This window comes from Rhinatrema bivittatum, chromosome 16 (assembly GCF_901001135.1).
Source record: "Rhinatrema bivittatum chromosome 16, aRhiBiv1.1, whole genome shotgun sequence".
NCBI classification, from domain to species: domain Eukaryota; kingdom Metazoa; phylum Chordata; class Amphibia; order Gymnophiona; family Rhinatrematidae; genus Rhinatrema; species Rhinatrema bivittatum.
This window is the reverse complement of record NC_042630.1, coordinates 73,777,464-73,796,464: the sequence shown is the minus strand read 5'-3', so window position 1 is coordinate 73,796,464 and position 19,001 is coordinate 73,777,464. Positions and strand designations below refer to the sequence as shown.

Here is a 19,001-nt window from a genome sequence, read left to right as displayed (position 1 = left end):
TCACCATGGTTCCACCCTAGTCTAAAAACCTTAAAGAAACAGGTTAGACACTTACAACGCATATGGCAGAAAACTTAACTAGGAAAATTATTATAAATCATCTCCAAGATAAGAGAATAAACCAAAAGCTCTTTTTCAGCTCATTTCAGATATTTCTGTTCTTAAATCTAGTAGCAGTGTTCAGCCACTCTCTTTCACTGCATGTAACTTTTTTTTTCTGCTTTTGACTCGAAAGTAAATACAATTAGAGCTGAATTTTCTCCTTCTGTCCACGTCCTAGATCATCAGAAATTAGATCTTCCTATTATTTCAGAAGAAGAGACTGTCCCTACCAGTAAGCTTTCTGCTACCTTTTAATCTAGCCAAACATCCTGATTTAAGACTCATGCCCTATCTTGCAGATATTAACACCATTTTTGAAACAGGTACTATTCCTCCCTCTTTAAACTTCACTATTAATTGACCTGTTCTGAAAAAAAGTCATCTAGATCCCAACTTCCAGAGCACTATCGTCCAATCTCTAATCTTCCTTCTCTCACTAAGGTAATTGAGAAGGTAGTTGAATCTCAATATCCAGTTTTTTACACAAAACTATGACTTTGCATCCAAAGCAATCTACCTTTAAAAAAGAGTACAGTACCAAGACAGCACTTACAAGATTGAGGTAGTGCAGCTCTTTTCAGCTGTCTTAAGTGAGGCTTTCGACAGTTGACCACTAGCTCCTGCTCAATCGACTATTTGACTGTGGCATTAGAGATAAGTCTTTATTATGGTTCAAATCTTTTCTTGAACAACTCTCCTAGAGTGTTAACTGAAATTATGAACTAACTCCATCTTTACCCCTACTTAGTGGGGTCTCTCAGGGCTCCATAGTATCACATGCTCTTTCAATTTATATCTAGCTCCTCTCGCTACTGTAATACAGAGTCCAGGTTTTTCAAGATACTTTTATGAGGATGATACACAAATAGATGCTAGTTACAATCCAATCTCCATACACACACTGATTTCAAAACTGAAGTTAACTAAGGTTTCACACTGGTTAAAGTATTTTAAGCTTAAAGCCAATCCTCAAAAATCAGAAGCAATCTGGTTTATTCAAACTTTTAACTGATTCTTTTCCTACACCTAGCATGTCAGGCAATGACATACTAGTAAACAAATATGGTAACCACTCTATGTGTGGTAACCACTCTATGTGTGGTTACCATACCATAGCCAATTCATTTTTTCTCATCACATATCCAAGCTTTTACAGACTTCATATTTCTTCCTGAGGTTTCTATGTTGGCTTCACTTTTTCATGATTGTGCTGATCTTAAAATCTTGACCCGCTCTCTCGTTCTTTTTAGATTAGACTACCGTAATGTTTTATTACATGGTCTTTCCACTGTTCAAATCAAACGAGAATTCAAAGAGTATCTTTGGTAAATCCAAATTTGACCATGCTGCTCCTTTCCTTGTTGACCTACACTAGCTCCCAAGCTCTTTACGCATCCAATTTAAAATTGGTAGCTTAACCTTCAAAGCTTTACGCTGGGGGTTCCCCATTATATCTTTCTTCTGCCATCTCTCCCTTTTCGCCTTCTCATTCATTATGGTCCACCCAACAGGAGCTTTGATTAATATCTTTGATTAGAGAAATATGCTTTCAGAAATCCAGAGATATGTTTTTCTTTTTTATCCTTTGTTTATGGAATTCTTTGCCACTTAGCATCCGCCTAGAAAAGAATTATTTTAAATATAGAAAGACTTTTAAGGGCCATCTTTTTCTGCAAACATATCTTCATCCTGATTCCACTTAATTTCAATGCCTGTGCTTATTTGTATACTTATTATGAATTTATATTTATTTTAGTTTTCTATTTTATGTTTATTTTAGCATTTAAAAATTTGGCTTTGTTTCTTTTATTTGCATTTAAAAATTGTTTGATTAGTATCTCTTATTTGCATTGTGTTGTGTTACATTTTTTCTTATATTGTTTATTTCATCTGCCGATTTAATTTTTTATTTTAATTTTTGTTAGCTATTTACTATAATTTTATTTGTACATCGCTCTGTTTTACAAATGTAATAAGATGTGATTCATCAAGAAATAATAAACTAACAGACAAATCTCCTTTTCACAGTATTCCATTGTAAGTCCTTCATGGAAGGGACCTTGTAAAGCAGAATTGCTTATCTTTAACAGGTGTTCTCTAAGGACAGCAGGATGTCAGTAATTACAAATGTGTGACATCATCCTATTGAGTCTAGCATGAAACTTTTACATCAAAGTGTCTAGAACTCAGACATTTGGTATTAGCATGACATGATACCACATGTCCCTGAGGGGGCTCATTAGTTTAATTTCTAAACTATACTTGGAAAAATTATCTCCAAGGGGAGATGGACAGGTTTTTGAGAGGACTGATATCCTATTATCTTCGGAGAACATCTACTATAGGCAAGTAAATCTGCTTTCTCCAAGGACAAGCAGGAAGGCAAACCTCACAAGTAAGCAATCTACACCTACAGACTGCCTTAAATACATGCAAAAAAAGGGGGGGGGGGATCTAAATAGTGCCAACAGGCACAACAAGAACTGTTTTGGTGGCAATGAGCCTGATTTCTTGTATTTTTCTTCTAAAGGGGCAGCCTGGAGCAAAAGACAATGGGCCCTAGGAGGGATGAATCTGGATTCTACATTTCAAACAGATACTCCTCTCCCCCCACCCCCCTTCAGCCAGACAGCAAAACTAGAATCCTTCGAACCCACTTCCTCACTCAAAATTGAATCGATTCTCAAAAAGATGAAACCCTCCACTCATCCGATAGATGCCATTCCATCTAAATTACTACTCACCATCCCAAACATCATTGCGAAGCCCTTAGCAGAGATCATCAACCATTCACTAACCCAAGGATCAGTACCAGACACTCTGAAAATAGCAACCCTCAAACCTCTCCTCAAGAAACCCAACCTGAACCCAACAGACCCGGCCAATTTTCGCCCCATCGCCAACCTACCGTTTGTCGCCAAACTTATGGAGAGAATTGTTAACAAACAGTTGTCGGAATTCCTAGAAGACCACAAGATCCTCACAACAGCCCAATTCGGATTCCGCAAATCCCTCAGTACAGAATCCCTATTAATCTCATTGACAGAGTCCTCTCCGGACTGGAGAAAAAGACCCCCTACCTCCTGGCACTTCTCGATATATCAGCAGCATTTGCAACCGTAATTCACTCTATCCTCATCTCCCAACTCTCGGACATAGGCATCTCAGGTTCAGCCCTTGAATGGTTCAGATCATTCCTTAACAGGACATACAAGGTCAGAATTAGTAACAAGGACTCTCACCCAGTCAAGTCCTCTCTAGGAGTCCCTCAAGGATCCTCCCTTTCCCCAACCCTGTTTAACATCTATCTCCTCCCCCTATGTCATCTGCTCTCAAATCTAAAGATCACACACTTCATAGACGCCGATGACGTCCAGATCCTGTTGCCAATCACTGAATCTATCTCCAACACCATCAACTTCTGGAACAATTGTCTACAGTCCATAAACTCACTCCTCACTAGACTCAACTTAGTGCTCAATACTTCAAAAACGGAACTCATGCTGTTCACTTTGGATGACAACTTTCAGGCTACCAACAATTTAGTCACACCGCTAAGAATCTCCCACACACACGTAAGAGACCTAGGCGTCACTATCGACAATAGACTGAATCTCAAACAATTTGTCAAAAACACAACAAAGGAATGCTTTCACAAACTACACATATTGAAAAGGCTGAAACCTCTCCTCCATTTTCAGGACTTCAGAACAGTCCTCCAAACAATTCTATTTTCAAAAATTGATTATTGCAACTCGCTGCTGATTGGCCTCCCAGCTATCACCACCAAACCACTACAAATGTTGCAGAACTCAGCAGCCAGGATTCTAACCAACTCTAGTAGACGAGATCACATCACACCTATTTTAAAAAACCTACACTGGCTCCCTATTAAATCTAGAATCATTTTCAAAGTACTAACCATAACCCAACAAGACCATTTATTCCCAAACTTCGCTAGATCTAAGCGACCCACTTCGTCCTCACGCTTCACTGAGACCTATCAGAACCAGCTACTTAGGCACCTTATATGCACCTCCAGCCAAGTCACTGCTCAAGAAACGAGCATTCTCGACTGCCAGCCCCTCTCACTGGAATTTTCTCACCACGGACCTTCGTCTAAAAACTTGTTGTCGAACGTTCAAAAAGAAGCTCAAAACTTGGCTTTTCACAAAGGCATTCACTTAAAGGTCTCCGATTCACGCTTTTCTTACTCCACGCCAGATATATGATGCCGTAACCATAATTTCGCCAGTTAATTGGACTAAAATATGCACCCTGGCTTAAGAAGGCTTTCGTTAATCCGAGCTTGACTGTTATTTACTATGTGTTTTTTGTAATAATAATTTTAAATCGTTCTCACCTTTTCTATAATCTCTTACAAGTTAGCCCTGTTATTTGCCCTGTTATTTGTAACCTCTTGTTCGATGTAATTTCCAACATTGGTTCTATGTAAACCGACGTGATATGTATCAGTACATGAACATCGGTATATAAAAGCCTTTAATTAAATAAATAAATAAATAAATAAATAAATAAATAAATAAATAAATAAATACTGCAGGACAGACTGGCTGACATACTGTTGAGGTTCCTGTCCAAGCAATAGTGTGATGTAAATATGGGAGAACTCCACATTGAAGCCTTGCAGATGTCTCCCATTGAGACCAATCTTAGGTGGTCTATCAATGCTGCCATGGCTATGACAATATGAACCCTGACATGGCTGACCAGATCCAGGCCCCCCTGCACATATTCAGAAGATGCCATCTGCTAGCCAACTGGATAGTCTGTTTGAAAACAGCAATTTATTTATTTAAATAATTTATATTCTGCCTCTCTCAAAGAAAACTGTACAAGGCATATTACAATATAAAAACCAATATAAATCAGTTAACACATCTACATCATGTCAATAACACATAAAAAAAAATCTAACAATTGAAACAGCACCATTTAATTGTGTCAAAAGAAACAAAAAGCTAGCTAGACTTACTATGGAATTCAGTCTACTCCAGGTAGAAGGCCAAGACTCTCTTGCAATCCAAATTATGCAGTACTTATTCACATTAGCAGACATGTGGCCTGGGAAAGTAATTTGGAAGTACAATTGACTGGGTCAGACAGAATTCTGACGCCACCTTAGGCAGAGTGGTTCTACGTACCTATCCTATGAAAACATGTGGTATAATGTGGATAAGTTAATACAGCCTGGAGCTCACTGATCCTGCATGCCAAAGTCACCATCACCAAAAATATAACCTTCCAGGTCATCTACTTTAGGTCACAAGAATGCAGTGGATAAAAGGGGGATTTCATCACCTGGGCCAGTACCACATAGAGGTCCCAAAACATAGTAGGAGACCTAATGGAAGACTTCAAATGAAGCAAGCTTAACATGAATAGGACAACCAAAGGTTGCACAAAGAAGGGTCTACCTTTTATATGTTGGTTACAGGTGCCAATTGCTCTAAGGTGTACTCTCAGTTGGTCTTGAGAACTCACTTGAAAAAAAGTAGAAGGTAATCAAGCAATTTTTGTGTGCAGTGAGAGAAAGGTTCTAAGGCCTTTTGCTCAAACCACAAAGCAACCTCCATTTTAGTCCACAGGACTTCCTTGTGGATTCCTTTCTTGAATCCAATACAACATAAGACACATGCTCCAAGAGATCCAAGGGCTGCAAAGTTACCTGTGAGAGCCAGGGGACTTGATGTTGAGACAGCTCAACCTCCTTCAAATTCTGAGTGATGAGGATTTGGGAATTCTCCAATCTGATCACATCAATGATGGAAATCTCCCTCACTAGAGAGAAACAAACTCTCTTGGCCAAAAGGGAGCTTTGAGAATCATGGCTTCTCTATCTTCTCCTTAGCTTCAACAGTCTTTATGACGAGCAGAATCAGAAGATACATATAGAGCAGGCCCTTGCTCCAATCAAGGTCAAAGATGTCCAAAATTAATTTGCTTTGCATCCCTTTCCAGAAGCAGGACCTTCCTGTTCTGAGCAACGCAAACAGATCTGGCACAGATGTGCCGCACTCATGGATTATCTGGTTTGCTAGCTCCTGGACCAAAGGCCATTTGTGAGGTTCTAGGACCCGACTTAAATCTGTCCACAAGAACATTCTCTTCATCTGCCAGATACATGACTCTCTTGACCTTACTTTCAGGCCGATAAACTACAGTACGCTCCGGAGCGCACGGTTAACCTGCCCTTGGACGCGCGTTTTCCCTTACCCCTTATTCAGTAAGGGGCGGAAAACACGCGTCCAACCCGCGGCACCTAATAGTGCCCTCAACATGCAAATGCATGTTGACGGCCCTATTAGGTATGCGTGCGAGATACAGTAAGTAAAATGTGCAGCCAAGCCGCACATTTTACTCTAAGAAATTAGCGCCTACCCAAAGGTAGGCGATAGTTTCTGCTGGCACTGGGACCTCCGACTTAATATCATAGCGATATTAAGTCGGAGGTCCGGAAGGGTGTAAAAAGTAAAAAAAAAAAAAAAAATTAAATTGGGCCGGTGGCTGTCGGGCCGAAAACCGGATGCTCAATTTTGCCGGCGTCCGGTTTCTGAGTCCGTGGCTGTCAGCGGGCTCGAGAACAGACGCTGGCAAAATTGAGCGTCGGCTGTCAAACCCGGTGACAGCCGCTGCTCAGGGTAAAAAGGAGGTGCTAGGGACGCACTAGAGTCCCTAGCGCCTCCTTTTGCCCGTTTCTACCGCACTACCAAATTTGCATACTGAATCGCGCATACCGGCGACTGGCCTGTGCGCGCGCCGGGAGAGCGGGCGTTTGTCCGCTCTCCCGCGTGTTTACTGAATTGGCCCGTTTGAGAGATGGCCCAGTCCCACATCTACACAGTCTCCTGACATAGGATAAACAAACCTGTGTCTCCCTACTTGTTGACGTAAAACATTGCTACTTGATTGTCCATTTGGACCAAGACTACTTTGGTGGCCAACTGATCTCTAAAGGCCTTCAGAGCAAACTGAACTGCCCATAGCTATAGGAGGTTTACCTGATGAAGCTTTTCCTAAAGCAGATCAAAGGCCCTGGATACAGACCTCCTCAACATGGGCTTCCCACTCCAGGATGGATGTATCAATGGTCAAGATAATTTGGACAGGAAGAATTTGAAAAGGAATACCTTTGGTCAGATGAAAATGTATTCACCACTAGGACAGTGAGTCCTTGAATAGCTGTGTAATGCAGATGCTATCTCAAAGGTCCTGAGCAGCCTGACGTCACTGTAACCTAAAGGTCCACTAGGCACCCTCAAATGAAGACATGCACTGTTGACGTCATGAGGCCCAATAACCTCAGTATGTTGTATGCAAGGTACTTATGACTTAGTTTGGCCACTAATGGACACAGGATACTAGTCTTGATAGACTCTCTCTGTCTGACCCAATATGGCAAATTCTTATGTTCTTATGCTGACTCACTTGGATCCATTCAACTGTAGATATGAATGTAATTGTCCTTTGTTGTAGAAGGAAGATTCTTGCCTGAGTCGTATCTAGCATCACTCCAACAAACTTCAATTGAGATCACAGATTAAAGTAGGACTTGGGGTAGTTGATGATGAACCCTAGTAACTCCAACACCTGAATGGTTCTGTGGTATTTGCCTGATATTTGCCCTTCACTAGCCAATTGTTTGCTCTTCACTAGGAAAATATGCACCCCCAGTTTGTGTAGATGTGCCATTACCATGGCAAGACATTTTGTGAAGATACATGGAGCTGACAATACTCGACTACAAATTTGAGATACTTTCTGTGACCTGGAGATATCTGCATGGATGTAAGCATCCTTGAGACTGAGAAAGCATAGCCAGTTCCTTAAGTGCTCAAGGCCCTTAATGGATGGAGTCCTTCTGTTTTCATTGTAATTAGGAAATACTTTTGTAGCAATTCGTCATGCAGACTTTCTCCAAATTGAGTCTAGAGGTCAATTTGGAAGGACACCCAATAAATGAAATCTGTACCTTTATATTATTCTACAGTTACAATGGGCAGGAATGTCACTCTGGCATGGATACCAGGATCCAGGCTATGATCTCTGATTCAGTTAAAACCTCATTCCAGATTTTAGCTGGAGTGCTGACTTAGGCTTCATAGCCCTCTGCTGCCTTGGACAGGTGGGTGGTGCCAATTGTGATTGGGACTAAGGGGGTAGATTGGAAGAAATGGCTCCATACTCTGTTACCTCCTATCAAAGAAGGGCAGGTCTAGAGTGGCTGTAGTGTGTTAATGAAGTATCATACAGTATACTCAAATGTGCACCATACCATTTTTGACCCTATCTCTTAAGAGATTCTCTCCAACATATGGCACATTGGCAAGTCTTTCCTAGACCTCAGATCAGAGTTCTGCCACAGACAGGCATATCTGTAGATATGTAGTTACCAATTCCCAAAACAGACACTCTCAATGCCATCTCAAAAAATATCAAAGGCTGAACTGACCATGAGTTTTCCACATTTCCTCCCTTATCAATCACTGACTGGAGATTGTCAAGCTGCTTCTGAGGAAGCTGCTTGGCCCCCTCTCATATCTGATTAAACAGGCCTCCACATATATTATCCTATAAAGAGCTAATAAGAAGCTATGCATGTCATGGTGTAGCAGGAATCTGGACTCACCCCCGCAGACACAATACAGTACTGCAAGGCAAGAATTAGAGATGGTCTTCTGCTTAATAAGCCTCCTCATCTGCAGGTTGAGCCCTTGGGTTCTGGGGGCCGGTAGATGTTTCCTTCTAGAGAACATCATGATGATACAAGCACAGACTGGAAGCTGGATACAGAAATTGTTCAGAGTAGTTAAATCACAAGCAGATTGTGATAAATTGCAGGAAGACCTTGTAAGACTGGAAAATTGGGCATCAAAATGGCAGATGCAATTTAAAGTGGATAAGTGCAAGGTGATGCATATAGGGAAAAATAACCCATGCTATAGTTACACAATGTTAGGTTCCTTATTAGTTGCTACAACCCAAGAAAGAGATCTAGGCGTCATAGTGGATAACACATTGAAATCGTCGGTTCAGTGTGCTTCGGCAGTGAAAAGAGCAAACAAAATGTTGGGAATTATTAGAAAGGGAATGGTGAATAAAACGGAAAATGTCATAATGCCTCTGTATTGCTCCATGGTGAGACCGCACCTTGAATACTGTGTACAATTCTGGTCGCCGCATCTCAAAAAAGATATAATTGCGATGGAGAAGGTACAGAGAAGGGCTACCAAAATGATAAGGGGAATGGAACAGCTCCCCTATGAGGAAAGACTAAAGAGGTTAGGACTTTTCAGCTTGGAGAAGAGACGGCTGAGGGGGGATATAATAGAGGTGTTTAAAATCATGAGAGGTCTAGAATGGGTAGATGTGAATCGGTTATTTACTCTTTCAGATAATAGAAAGACTAGGGGACACTCCATGAAGTTAGCATGTGTCACATTTAAAACTAATTGGAGAAAGTTCTTTTTTACTCAACACACAATTATGTGCGTTGAGTTGCCAGAGGATGTGGTTAGTGCAGTTAGTATAGCTGTGTTTAAAAAAGGATTGGATAAGTTCTTGAAAGAGAAGTCCATTACCTGCTATTAATTAAGTTGACTTAGAAAATAGCCACTGCTATTACTAGCAACGGTAACATGGAATAGACTTAATTTTTGGGTACTTGCCAGGTTCTTATGGCCTGGATTGGCCACTGTTGGAAACAGGATGCTGGGCTTGATGGACCCTTGGTCTGACCCAATATGGCATGTTCTTATGGCTGGGAGCAGGATATAGACACAGGCTGAGGGCTGGATGCAGGCACAGGTTGGGGGTACCAGCTGGAGACAGGGGCCAGGTTAGGGCTAGAGAGACACACAGGTATTGGTTACCAGTCTGAAAATGGAGACAAGGTAGATGGGCCTGGAGGCAAGGCAGGCAGACTGAACTAGATAGGACAAGGACTAGACAAGGCAGGACAGAGCAAGGATTGAACTAAACAAGGAAAGACAGGACAGGGCAAGACAAGAACTGAACTGGACAAGCAACAGTAAACAAGAAAGTCCAAAAAGGGCACCATGCTGGCTAGGCATACCTAGAGTCATGAAGGCCACAATGCAGGACAGGAGGCCCAGGAGGCTACTGAGCAAGGCAAGTGGCCAAGGTAGACCACAAGGCAAGGCAGGTGGCCAAGGTAAATCAAAAGGCAGAAAAACGAGGCAAGAATGCATGGATGACCAGGTCAAGGAGCCAAGGTGACTCAATGAAGAGGCAAGAAGGGAATGCTCAGACTGGGTTAAGTAGGGCTGGAACTGCCATATCATGTGATCAGTTAGAGGCAGCTAGAGTAGTTGTGAGTGAGGCATCCTGATGACCTCTGCTGGTGGGGTGAATGCATAGCAGGCAAAACCATAACAATGGTTATGGCATTTGCCATAACAATGGTTTCAGCAAAGCTCTGTGAAACATTTATTTATTTATTTATTTAAATGATTTATATACCGGAGGTTCCTGTATAGTATACATATCACCCCGGTTTACAAAGAACAGTAACTATCGCTAAAAAATATAGCGGTTTACATAGAACATAGAACATAATAAAAGAAGTTTTTACATTGAACAAATCTAAGTAAGCAAAGTTTTTACATTGAATAAATTAATTGAAGCAAATAGTGTATGATATTTAACCGTTAATAAACAAGCAGTTAATAAATCAATGAATAACATGGAAAAATGTGAAGTCAATATGAGTATATGTATGTAGTATGAATGAATTCAGCATGTGTAAATTTCTGATTGAATAAAATAATAGATCTGAATAAAACGTTGTGGGCTTGAAAATACTTTTCTTCGTGTTCTTGGCTCTAGGGGAAAGCTTGTTTGAACAGCCAAGTCTTAAGTTTCTTTTTAAATGTAGGGTGGCATGTTTCCAAACGAAGGTCTGGAGGGAGCGAGTTCCAAAGTGATGGTCCAGCTGTGGATAATGCACGTTTCCTCAAAACATCTGTCTCCCAAGAGTATCCAGGGTTCTGGAATCCTTCCTTGAGGTACTGAAGAATGGGTTCTAGTCCTCTTAGTTTTCTTGAGAGCAGATTCATCCACCACAGGCTGGGACAGTAACTGATTTTTTTTTTAATCCCGCAGCCTTCTGGACAAAATGATTCGCAACTGCCTTCTTGTTTATGGGAATTATAGAGAAAGGGTTCTCCCACATCTTCATCTACATCTCCTGAAGGATCACTTCTTCAAGGAGTACCGCAAACTCTTTAGGAGACTCACAAATTGTAGAATGTCCAGCATTTTGTTTCTGATCTAATCCTCCTTTAGCAAAGGAAATTGAATGGCCTCTGCTATTCTCTGCACAAATCCAGAAAAGGAGAAGTTCCTCTGTGGAGATTTCCTTCTATCTGGAAGAGGAAAGTGTTTTGGAGAGGAGACCTTTCCATTCCTCTTTTTCAGAGATATCTCTAGATCCATAACTGTATCCCTAAGAGAATTCTGAATCATAACTTAGTCCCACCAGTCTACCAGTCGGTAGACTGGTGGGAAAAATCCGGTAGTACCCATCTCCTGTGCCTCAGGGAGGCTTCCTCCTGAGAGGGCTGGAGATCACACTCATCGATGCTGATTTCCCACCAGGAACCACAATTTGTATTGACATTGGTACAAAACTAAGAACCTAAGAATTGCCATGCTGGATCAAACCAAGGTATATTGTGCCCAGCATTCTGTCTCTAACAGAGGCCAAACCAGGCCACAAGAACCTGGCAATTACCCAAACATCAAGAAGATCCCATGCTACTAATGCAATTAATAGCAGTGGCTTTTCCCTAAGTAAACTTGATTAATAGCAGTTAATGGACTTCTCCTCCAAGAACTTAACCAAACCTTTTTGTAACCCAGCTACACTAACTTCACTAACCACATCCTCTGCCAACAAATTCCAGAGCTTAATTGTGCATTGAGTGAAAAATAATTTTCTCCAACTAGTCCTAAATGTGCTACTTGCTAACTTCATGGAATGCCCTGTAGTCCTTCTATTATCCAAAAGTGTAAATAACCGATTCACATCTACTCGCTCAAGACCTCTCATGATCTTAAAGACCTCCATCATATACCCCCTCAGCCGTCTCTTCTGCAAGCTGAACAGGCCTAACCTCTTCAGCCTTTCCTCATAGGGGAACTGTTCCATTCCCTTTATCATTTTGGTTGACCTTCTCTGTACCTTCTCCATTGCAACTATATCTTTTTGAGATGCGGCGACCAGAATTGTACACAGTATTCAAGGTGCAGTCGCACCATGGAGCGATACAGAGGCATTATGACATTTTCTGTTTTATTAACCATTCCCTTCCTACCTAATAATTCCTAACATTCTGTTTACGTTTTTAACTGCTGCCGACAATTTTAAAGTATTATCCACTATGATTAGATCTTTTTCCTGGGTGGTAGTTCCTAATATGGAAACTAACGTCGTGTAACTACAGCAAGGGTTATTTTTTCCCTATATGCAACACCTTGCACTTGTCCACATTACATTTCATCTGCCATTTGGATGCCCAATCTTCCAGTCTCACAAGGTCCTCCTGTAATATATCACAATCCGCTTGTGATTTAACTACTCTGAATAATTTTGTATCATCTGCAAATTTGTTAACCTCACTCATCGTATTCCTTTCCAGTTCATTTATAAATATAATGAAAAGCACCGGTCCAAGTACGGATCCCTGAGGCACTCCACTGTTTATCCTTTTCCGCTGAGAAAACTAACCATTTAATCATACTCTGTTTCCTGTCTTTCAACCAGTTTGTAATCCACGGTAGGACATTGCCTCCTATCCCATGACTTTTTAGTTCTCTTAGAAGCCTCTCATGAGGATCTTTGTCAAATGCCTTCTGAAAATCCAAATTCACTACATCTACCAGTTCACCTTTATCCACATGTTTAATAACTCCTTCAAATAAATGAAGCAGATTTGTTAGGCAAGACTTCCCTTGGGTAAATCCATGTTGACTGTGTTCTAGTAAACCATGTTTAAAGACTGTCTTCTTACCCAAGACTTGACAAAAAGGAATGAAGAGAAATTTAAAGACAATGCCAGAGATCGGTTGATGCCACCTTCTCGATGCACTGGAACTGGTGCATTATCTGGGTACTACAATAAAAAGAAACTAACAAATGACAGAAAAATTTACCTAAGAACAATGGAAGTGTAGAAAAAAGGACCACAGAGTCCCATGACAAACGAATGATGCCCAGACTTGACTAGAAAAAATCCAAACACAGCAGGAGAGTGGGTTCTGTGGAAAAGAAGAGACTGAAGGGGCCAAGTGCGTGTGAATGTATGGTATTATGCCATGTTGTAGTTGCCAAGTAGAGGAACAGACAAGTTTCCAGAAACTTTGACATAAGAGTTCCAGGTTGAGTGCCATCAGAGGCTATCACCTACTTTTGAGGGCTACTATCCTGCTTGTCCTCGCAGAATATCATTCACCTTATAGCACTATGGGTACATGTCCCACACAGAAACCTGAGATCAGCCAACAAAGCGCTCCTAACCATTCCTTCAGTTAGGACAGCACGACTAACCCAAGTTAGAGAAAGGGCATTATCATTAGCAGGCCCTACACTGTGGAACACAATGCAGCTAGAGGTCAGTTTACAAAAAGACCTCAAAACCTTCAAAAAGAGTTTAAAAACCTGGCTTTTTAAACAAGCTTTTTACAAAGAGAAAGGAGAAAAGAAAGATGGCAGGATCAGGCAGAAGATCACCAGCACACAGCACTGTTCTTAACATGGCATTGTAGTAACTTACTAGTTTATCTCACGGCTAACTTAATAGAATTAAACAGAGCACGAGAATTATACCTGTAAATAAGTAAATTACATGTATATATGGTCAAGATTTACCTCATTCAACAAATAACATTTTTTACGACATGATGCAACTGTATCTATTGGCACTTCTTAGAATGTACTACTATACACATTTAACAATTTTAATTTATGTGCCTGTATGTAAACCGTTGTGATGGTATATAACTTAATGACGGTATAGAAAAGATTTTAAATAAATAATAAAATAAATATATTTGTTTCAGATATTACTGGTCTTACATGATTTGGTCTGTGGTACTGCATGTTAGACCATTATCTGTTAGGTGCAGAAATCAATTTCTAAACCCTACATTCAGTCCAGTAATAAGCCCCCATGCAGCACAATGACAAGTGAGATTTGCAAAACCAATGGGAAGAGTTACTAATTGATTTAAGTTACTGTTCCCTGCAGCATATGGGGCAGTCTTCCCTAACCATGTGTATATGATACTAGTCCCATGCTGGCATATAAAACAACCCTGCTGGACACTATACCATTTCTTGGATTTCAGCTTCGGAGGAGGGTTCCTAGGGATGAGGAACAAGGCTCTCATTGGGTGCATGTCACACAGTGCTGCAAGAAAAGACAAGCAGAGATGGTTACTCTGAAGAGCAGCATAAACACACTTGCCACAACCACACCTACACTAACACATCTATATTCACAATCCTACAGCCAAGACCCTCCACTTAACTCCATACCCTTCCCAGGTGTCAAAAGAATGTCCAGCTCAGCAGGCCAACACCCAGCTCTATTTTTCTAGAGTCCGTTCTATCATTTTGAACCCGTCATTCCCTTCATTTTTCTGGCATCTCCTCAGGTATTATCCACACATCAAAGGAGATGCAAAATAATAAATAAGGTCCGAAAACATAGGAGGATTTGTAATGCAGAATTATTTCAAATTTATTTTTAACACTCTAATTTGGCAACTCCATTGCTTATCCATCAAAAATATACAGTTCTCGACTGAGTCCCCCGACACAGACCCCGTGTTTCGCCAGAAGGCTGCATCGGGAAGGACAGTAGACAGTATATATTTCAACAACTGAAATATGAACACAAGAAATAAGCTTAACAGAACTTTAAACCAAAAGGACCAAAATAGTACATGGTATACCGTAAAAATATTTCGCTGATAAACATACCTTATGTATAGAGTCACATTTCAATAGGCAAGATGTTATGGTTATGTGTGTTTGGTGGTTTCTTGGGTGCTGTGGAGGTGACCACGCCCACGGGGAGGAGCCCCGTGAGGAGCCACAGCACTGGGCTAGACTCGTACTACACAAACACAAGAGTTCTTTTATTAGACAGCTTGAAGAGAACCACCAGAGGTGGCAGTAGTGAGGCAGTCCAGTAGCTGCAGCCTCAGGGACCTCGGCAGAGGGAGCCCTTCTCTCCTTGATGATGTCAGGAGGTTCCGCAGCAGGTCTCCCAGCGAGGAGATACTGTGGATGAGATAGACAGAGTTAGAGTACTCACTAGGTGTTGCCTGTTGATATGCAATTCCACCAGGTATGTTGTAGAAGATACAAGCACCAAGGCAGGGAGAACAGGCCCTCGAGGAGCGAGTACCTGTTCCCTGAAAGGCACCTGAAATAAAGCAGAGGGCCCCCGAGGAGCGAGTACCCAGGTTAGCATATACCCCGAAGGGCAGAGAGAGAGAGCTTCCTGCAGCAGCATGGTAGTGGCAGAGTAGCGTAGACAAGAACGGATTCGAGTCCTTGCTAACTCACAGGTCTATCCTGTAAAGTGCGGCCGCGTTTACCCTGCTCCTAAGCCGCGTTCTACTCACTTTCCGGCCGCGTTATCCCTTCCTGCGATCCCGAATCCACTTTAACCTACTCCTACCGCGTCCTAAAATCCCCGGCCAACCCCTTCCGCACGCGGCATGTATATTGCATGCAAACGAGCAAATTAGCTATTCCCTAGCATCCCGTAACCCGCGCCCCGACTATCGCTATCTTTCCCTGCCGTTTTGTCGCGCGTTTAACCTGCTAACTTACCGCCTACCCTTACCCCTGCGGTAGAGGCAGGGGTAAGGGTAGGTGGCAAGCTTTCCCCCAGCCCCCGCTCACCTGCCCCGGCCGCGATCATGGGTGCCAGTCTCCGGGGCAGCCCCAGTCCTCTCCCCTCCTCCCGAAGCGCAAAAAAAAAAAAAAAAAGCGAAAAAAACTTAAAAGCAAAAAGTAAGTCGCTTCGCCGCTTCACTGTCAGTCTCTTCTTCCCTCCTCCCGGAGCAAGGCTGCTTTTCGCGCCCTGCTCCGGGAGGAGGGGAGAAGAGACACTGACAGCGGCGAAGCAACTTACTTTTTGCATCCCCGATCGGAGCTCTCCTGCCTCCCGCTGGCGACTTACTTTTTTTGCAGCCGTCCGGCCATCTGGAAGAAGGTATCGTGGCTCCCCTGCCTCCTCCTGCCTCCCGGGGAAGATGGATGCCAGCACGGGGGAAAGCGGCCCCTGTGCATGCAATTGGCTGCTCAAGACGTGACGTCACATGCCGTGACGCCAAACGTCGTGACGTCACGTCTTGAGCAGCCATTTGCATGCACAGGGGCCGCTTTCCCCCGTGCTGGCATCCATCTTCCCCGGGAGGCCACGATACCTTCTTCCAGATGGCCGGACGGCTGCTAAAAAAGTAAGTCGCCAGCGGGAGGCAGGAGAGCTCCGATCGGGGGTTGCAAAAAGTAAGTTGCTTCGCCGCTGTCAGTCTCTTCTCCCCTCCTCCCGGAGCAGGGCGCGAAAAGCAGCCTTGCTCCGGGAGGAGGGAAGAAGAGACTGACAGTGAAGCGGCGAAGCGACTTACTTTTTGTTTTTACGTTTTTTCGCTTTTTTTTTTTTTTGCTTCGGGAAGAGGGGAGAGGTATCTGTCATTTCAAATGACAGATACCAGCGTGGCGTGAAGCATTAGGCCCGCGCACCCAGGATACTGTATAGGCGCTCTATCCAGTAAAATGGGTTGCGCGGGCCTAAGGCTTCACGGACCCTTCTTAGACGCGGTTTTCATTTGCATAAAATTACTGTTCAGGATCGAGCGGTAGGTGAGCTGCACTGTGCGTGCGGCAACCGCAGGTGCCCTGGGCACTAACGCAGCTCTTCCTACCGCTCGGTACTGGATAGACCTGTCAGGGAGCTAGCAAATTAGTGAAGCTAATATACCCGGATGGCATGACGTCAAAATGAAGGAACACCCTCATGGTTCGCGCCAAGGGTGGTACAAAAATGTGGGTTGCACACGCACACACACTAGTAGATACCTGGGAGGAGCAATGGTGGGAGGCTGCACCATAGCCGCTTTAGGTCCGCTTCAGAGTGTGCTGAAGCTAACCAATGGGAAACTAAAGGAGCTGTTTCACAACCAGTTCTAATACTCGACCGATGTTCAATGATACGTGTGCAGACTGGACGGATAGTTTTTCCTACAAATAGTTTAGGGCATGAGCAGGTAATTACATAGCTCACTCCCTTAGATTGGCATGTAGTAGAAATGTTCAACCGATACTGTTCATGAGAGACCGGAAGTTCAAATGTTACCATAGGTAAGACATGAGGACAGACAGAACAATGTCCGCACGGTAGGTGACCAGAAAAATGTAAGGAATCAGACAATGCAGGATTACTAAGCTGTGAATGAACCAAAATATCCCTGAGGTTTCTACCCTGACAAAAAAAAAATCTCAAAGGGCAGTCAAAGATCTTATGTGGGGCTAAAACCTACCAATATCAACTTATAGAAACATAGAAATGACGGCAGAAGAAGACCAAATGGCCCATCCAGTCTGCCCAGCAAGCTTCACACATTTTTTCTCTCATACTTATCTGTTTCTCTTAGCTCTTGGTTCTATTTCCCTTCCACCCCCATCTTTAAGAGCAGTGATGGAGCTGCATCCAAGTGAAATATCTAGCTTGATTAGTTAGGGGTAGTAGCCGCCGCAATAAGCAAGCTACACCCATGCTTATTTGTTTTACCCAGACTATGTTATACAGCCCTTATTGGTTGTTTTTCTTCTCCCCTGCCGTTGAAGCAGGGAGCTATGCTGGATATGCGTGAAGTATCAGTCTTCTCCCATGCTGTTGAAGCAGAGAGCCATGCTGGATGTGCATCGAAAGTGAAGTATCAGGCACATTTGGTTTGGGGTAGTAACCGCCGTAACAAGCCAGCTACTCCCCGCTTTGTGAGTGCGAACCCTCTTTTCTTCTCCCCTGCCGTTGAAGCAGAGAGCTCTGCTGGATGTGTGAAGTATCAGTATTTCTTCTCCCCTGCCGTTGAATCAGAGAACTATGCTGTATATGCATTGAAAGTGAAGTATCAGGCTTATTTGATTTGGGGTAGTAACCGCCGTAACAAGCCAGCTACTCCCCTCTTTGTGAGTGTGAATCCTTTTTTCCACATTTCCTCTTGCTGTTGAAGCTTAGAGCGATGTTGGAGTCACAGTAAGCATGTGTATGTTTATTTAATAAGGGTATTGACTCCAGGCAGTAGCCATCATTCTGGCGGGTCACCCACTCTTCATTGGCGGCCTCTTGACTTTATGGATCCACAGTGTTTATCCCACGCCCCTTTGAAGTCTTTCACAGTTCTGGTCTTCACCACATCCTCCGGAAGGGCATTCCAGGCATCCACCACCCTCTCCGTGAAGAAATACTTCCTGACATTGGTTCTGAATCTTCCTCCCTGGAGCTTCAAATCGTGACCCCTGGTTCTGCTGATTTTTTTCCTACGGAAAAGGTTTGTCGTTGTCTTTTGATCATTAACACCTTTCAAGTATCTGAAAGTCTGTATCATATCACCTCTGCTCCTCCTTTCCTCCAGGGTGTACATATTTAGATTCTTCAATCTCTCCTCATACGTCATCCGATGAAGATCCTCCACCTTCCTGGTCGCCCTTCTCTGTACCGCCTCCATCTTGTCTTTGTCTTTTTGAAGATACGGTCTCCAGAACTGAACACAGTACTCCAGGTGAGGCCTCACCAAGGACCTGTACAAGGGAATAATCACTTCCCTTTTCTTACTCG

The 19,001-nt window shown here is 42.8% G+C and overlaps 1 protein-coding gene across 1 annotated transcript in view; it reads right to left on the bottom strand.

The window, feature by feature from the left end:
• Nucleotides 1–19,001, bottom strand: part of LOC115078196 (misshapen-like kinase 1) — a 1,532,819-nt gene that overhangs the window by 959,157 nt on the left and 554,661 nt on the right. Inside the window, 1 exon segment of the mRNA XM_029580940.1 lies at nucleotides 14,477–14,555. Coding sequence (XP_029436800.1) covers nucleotides 14,477–14,555 — 79 coding nt within the window.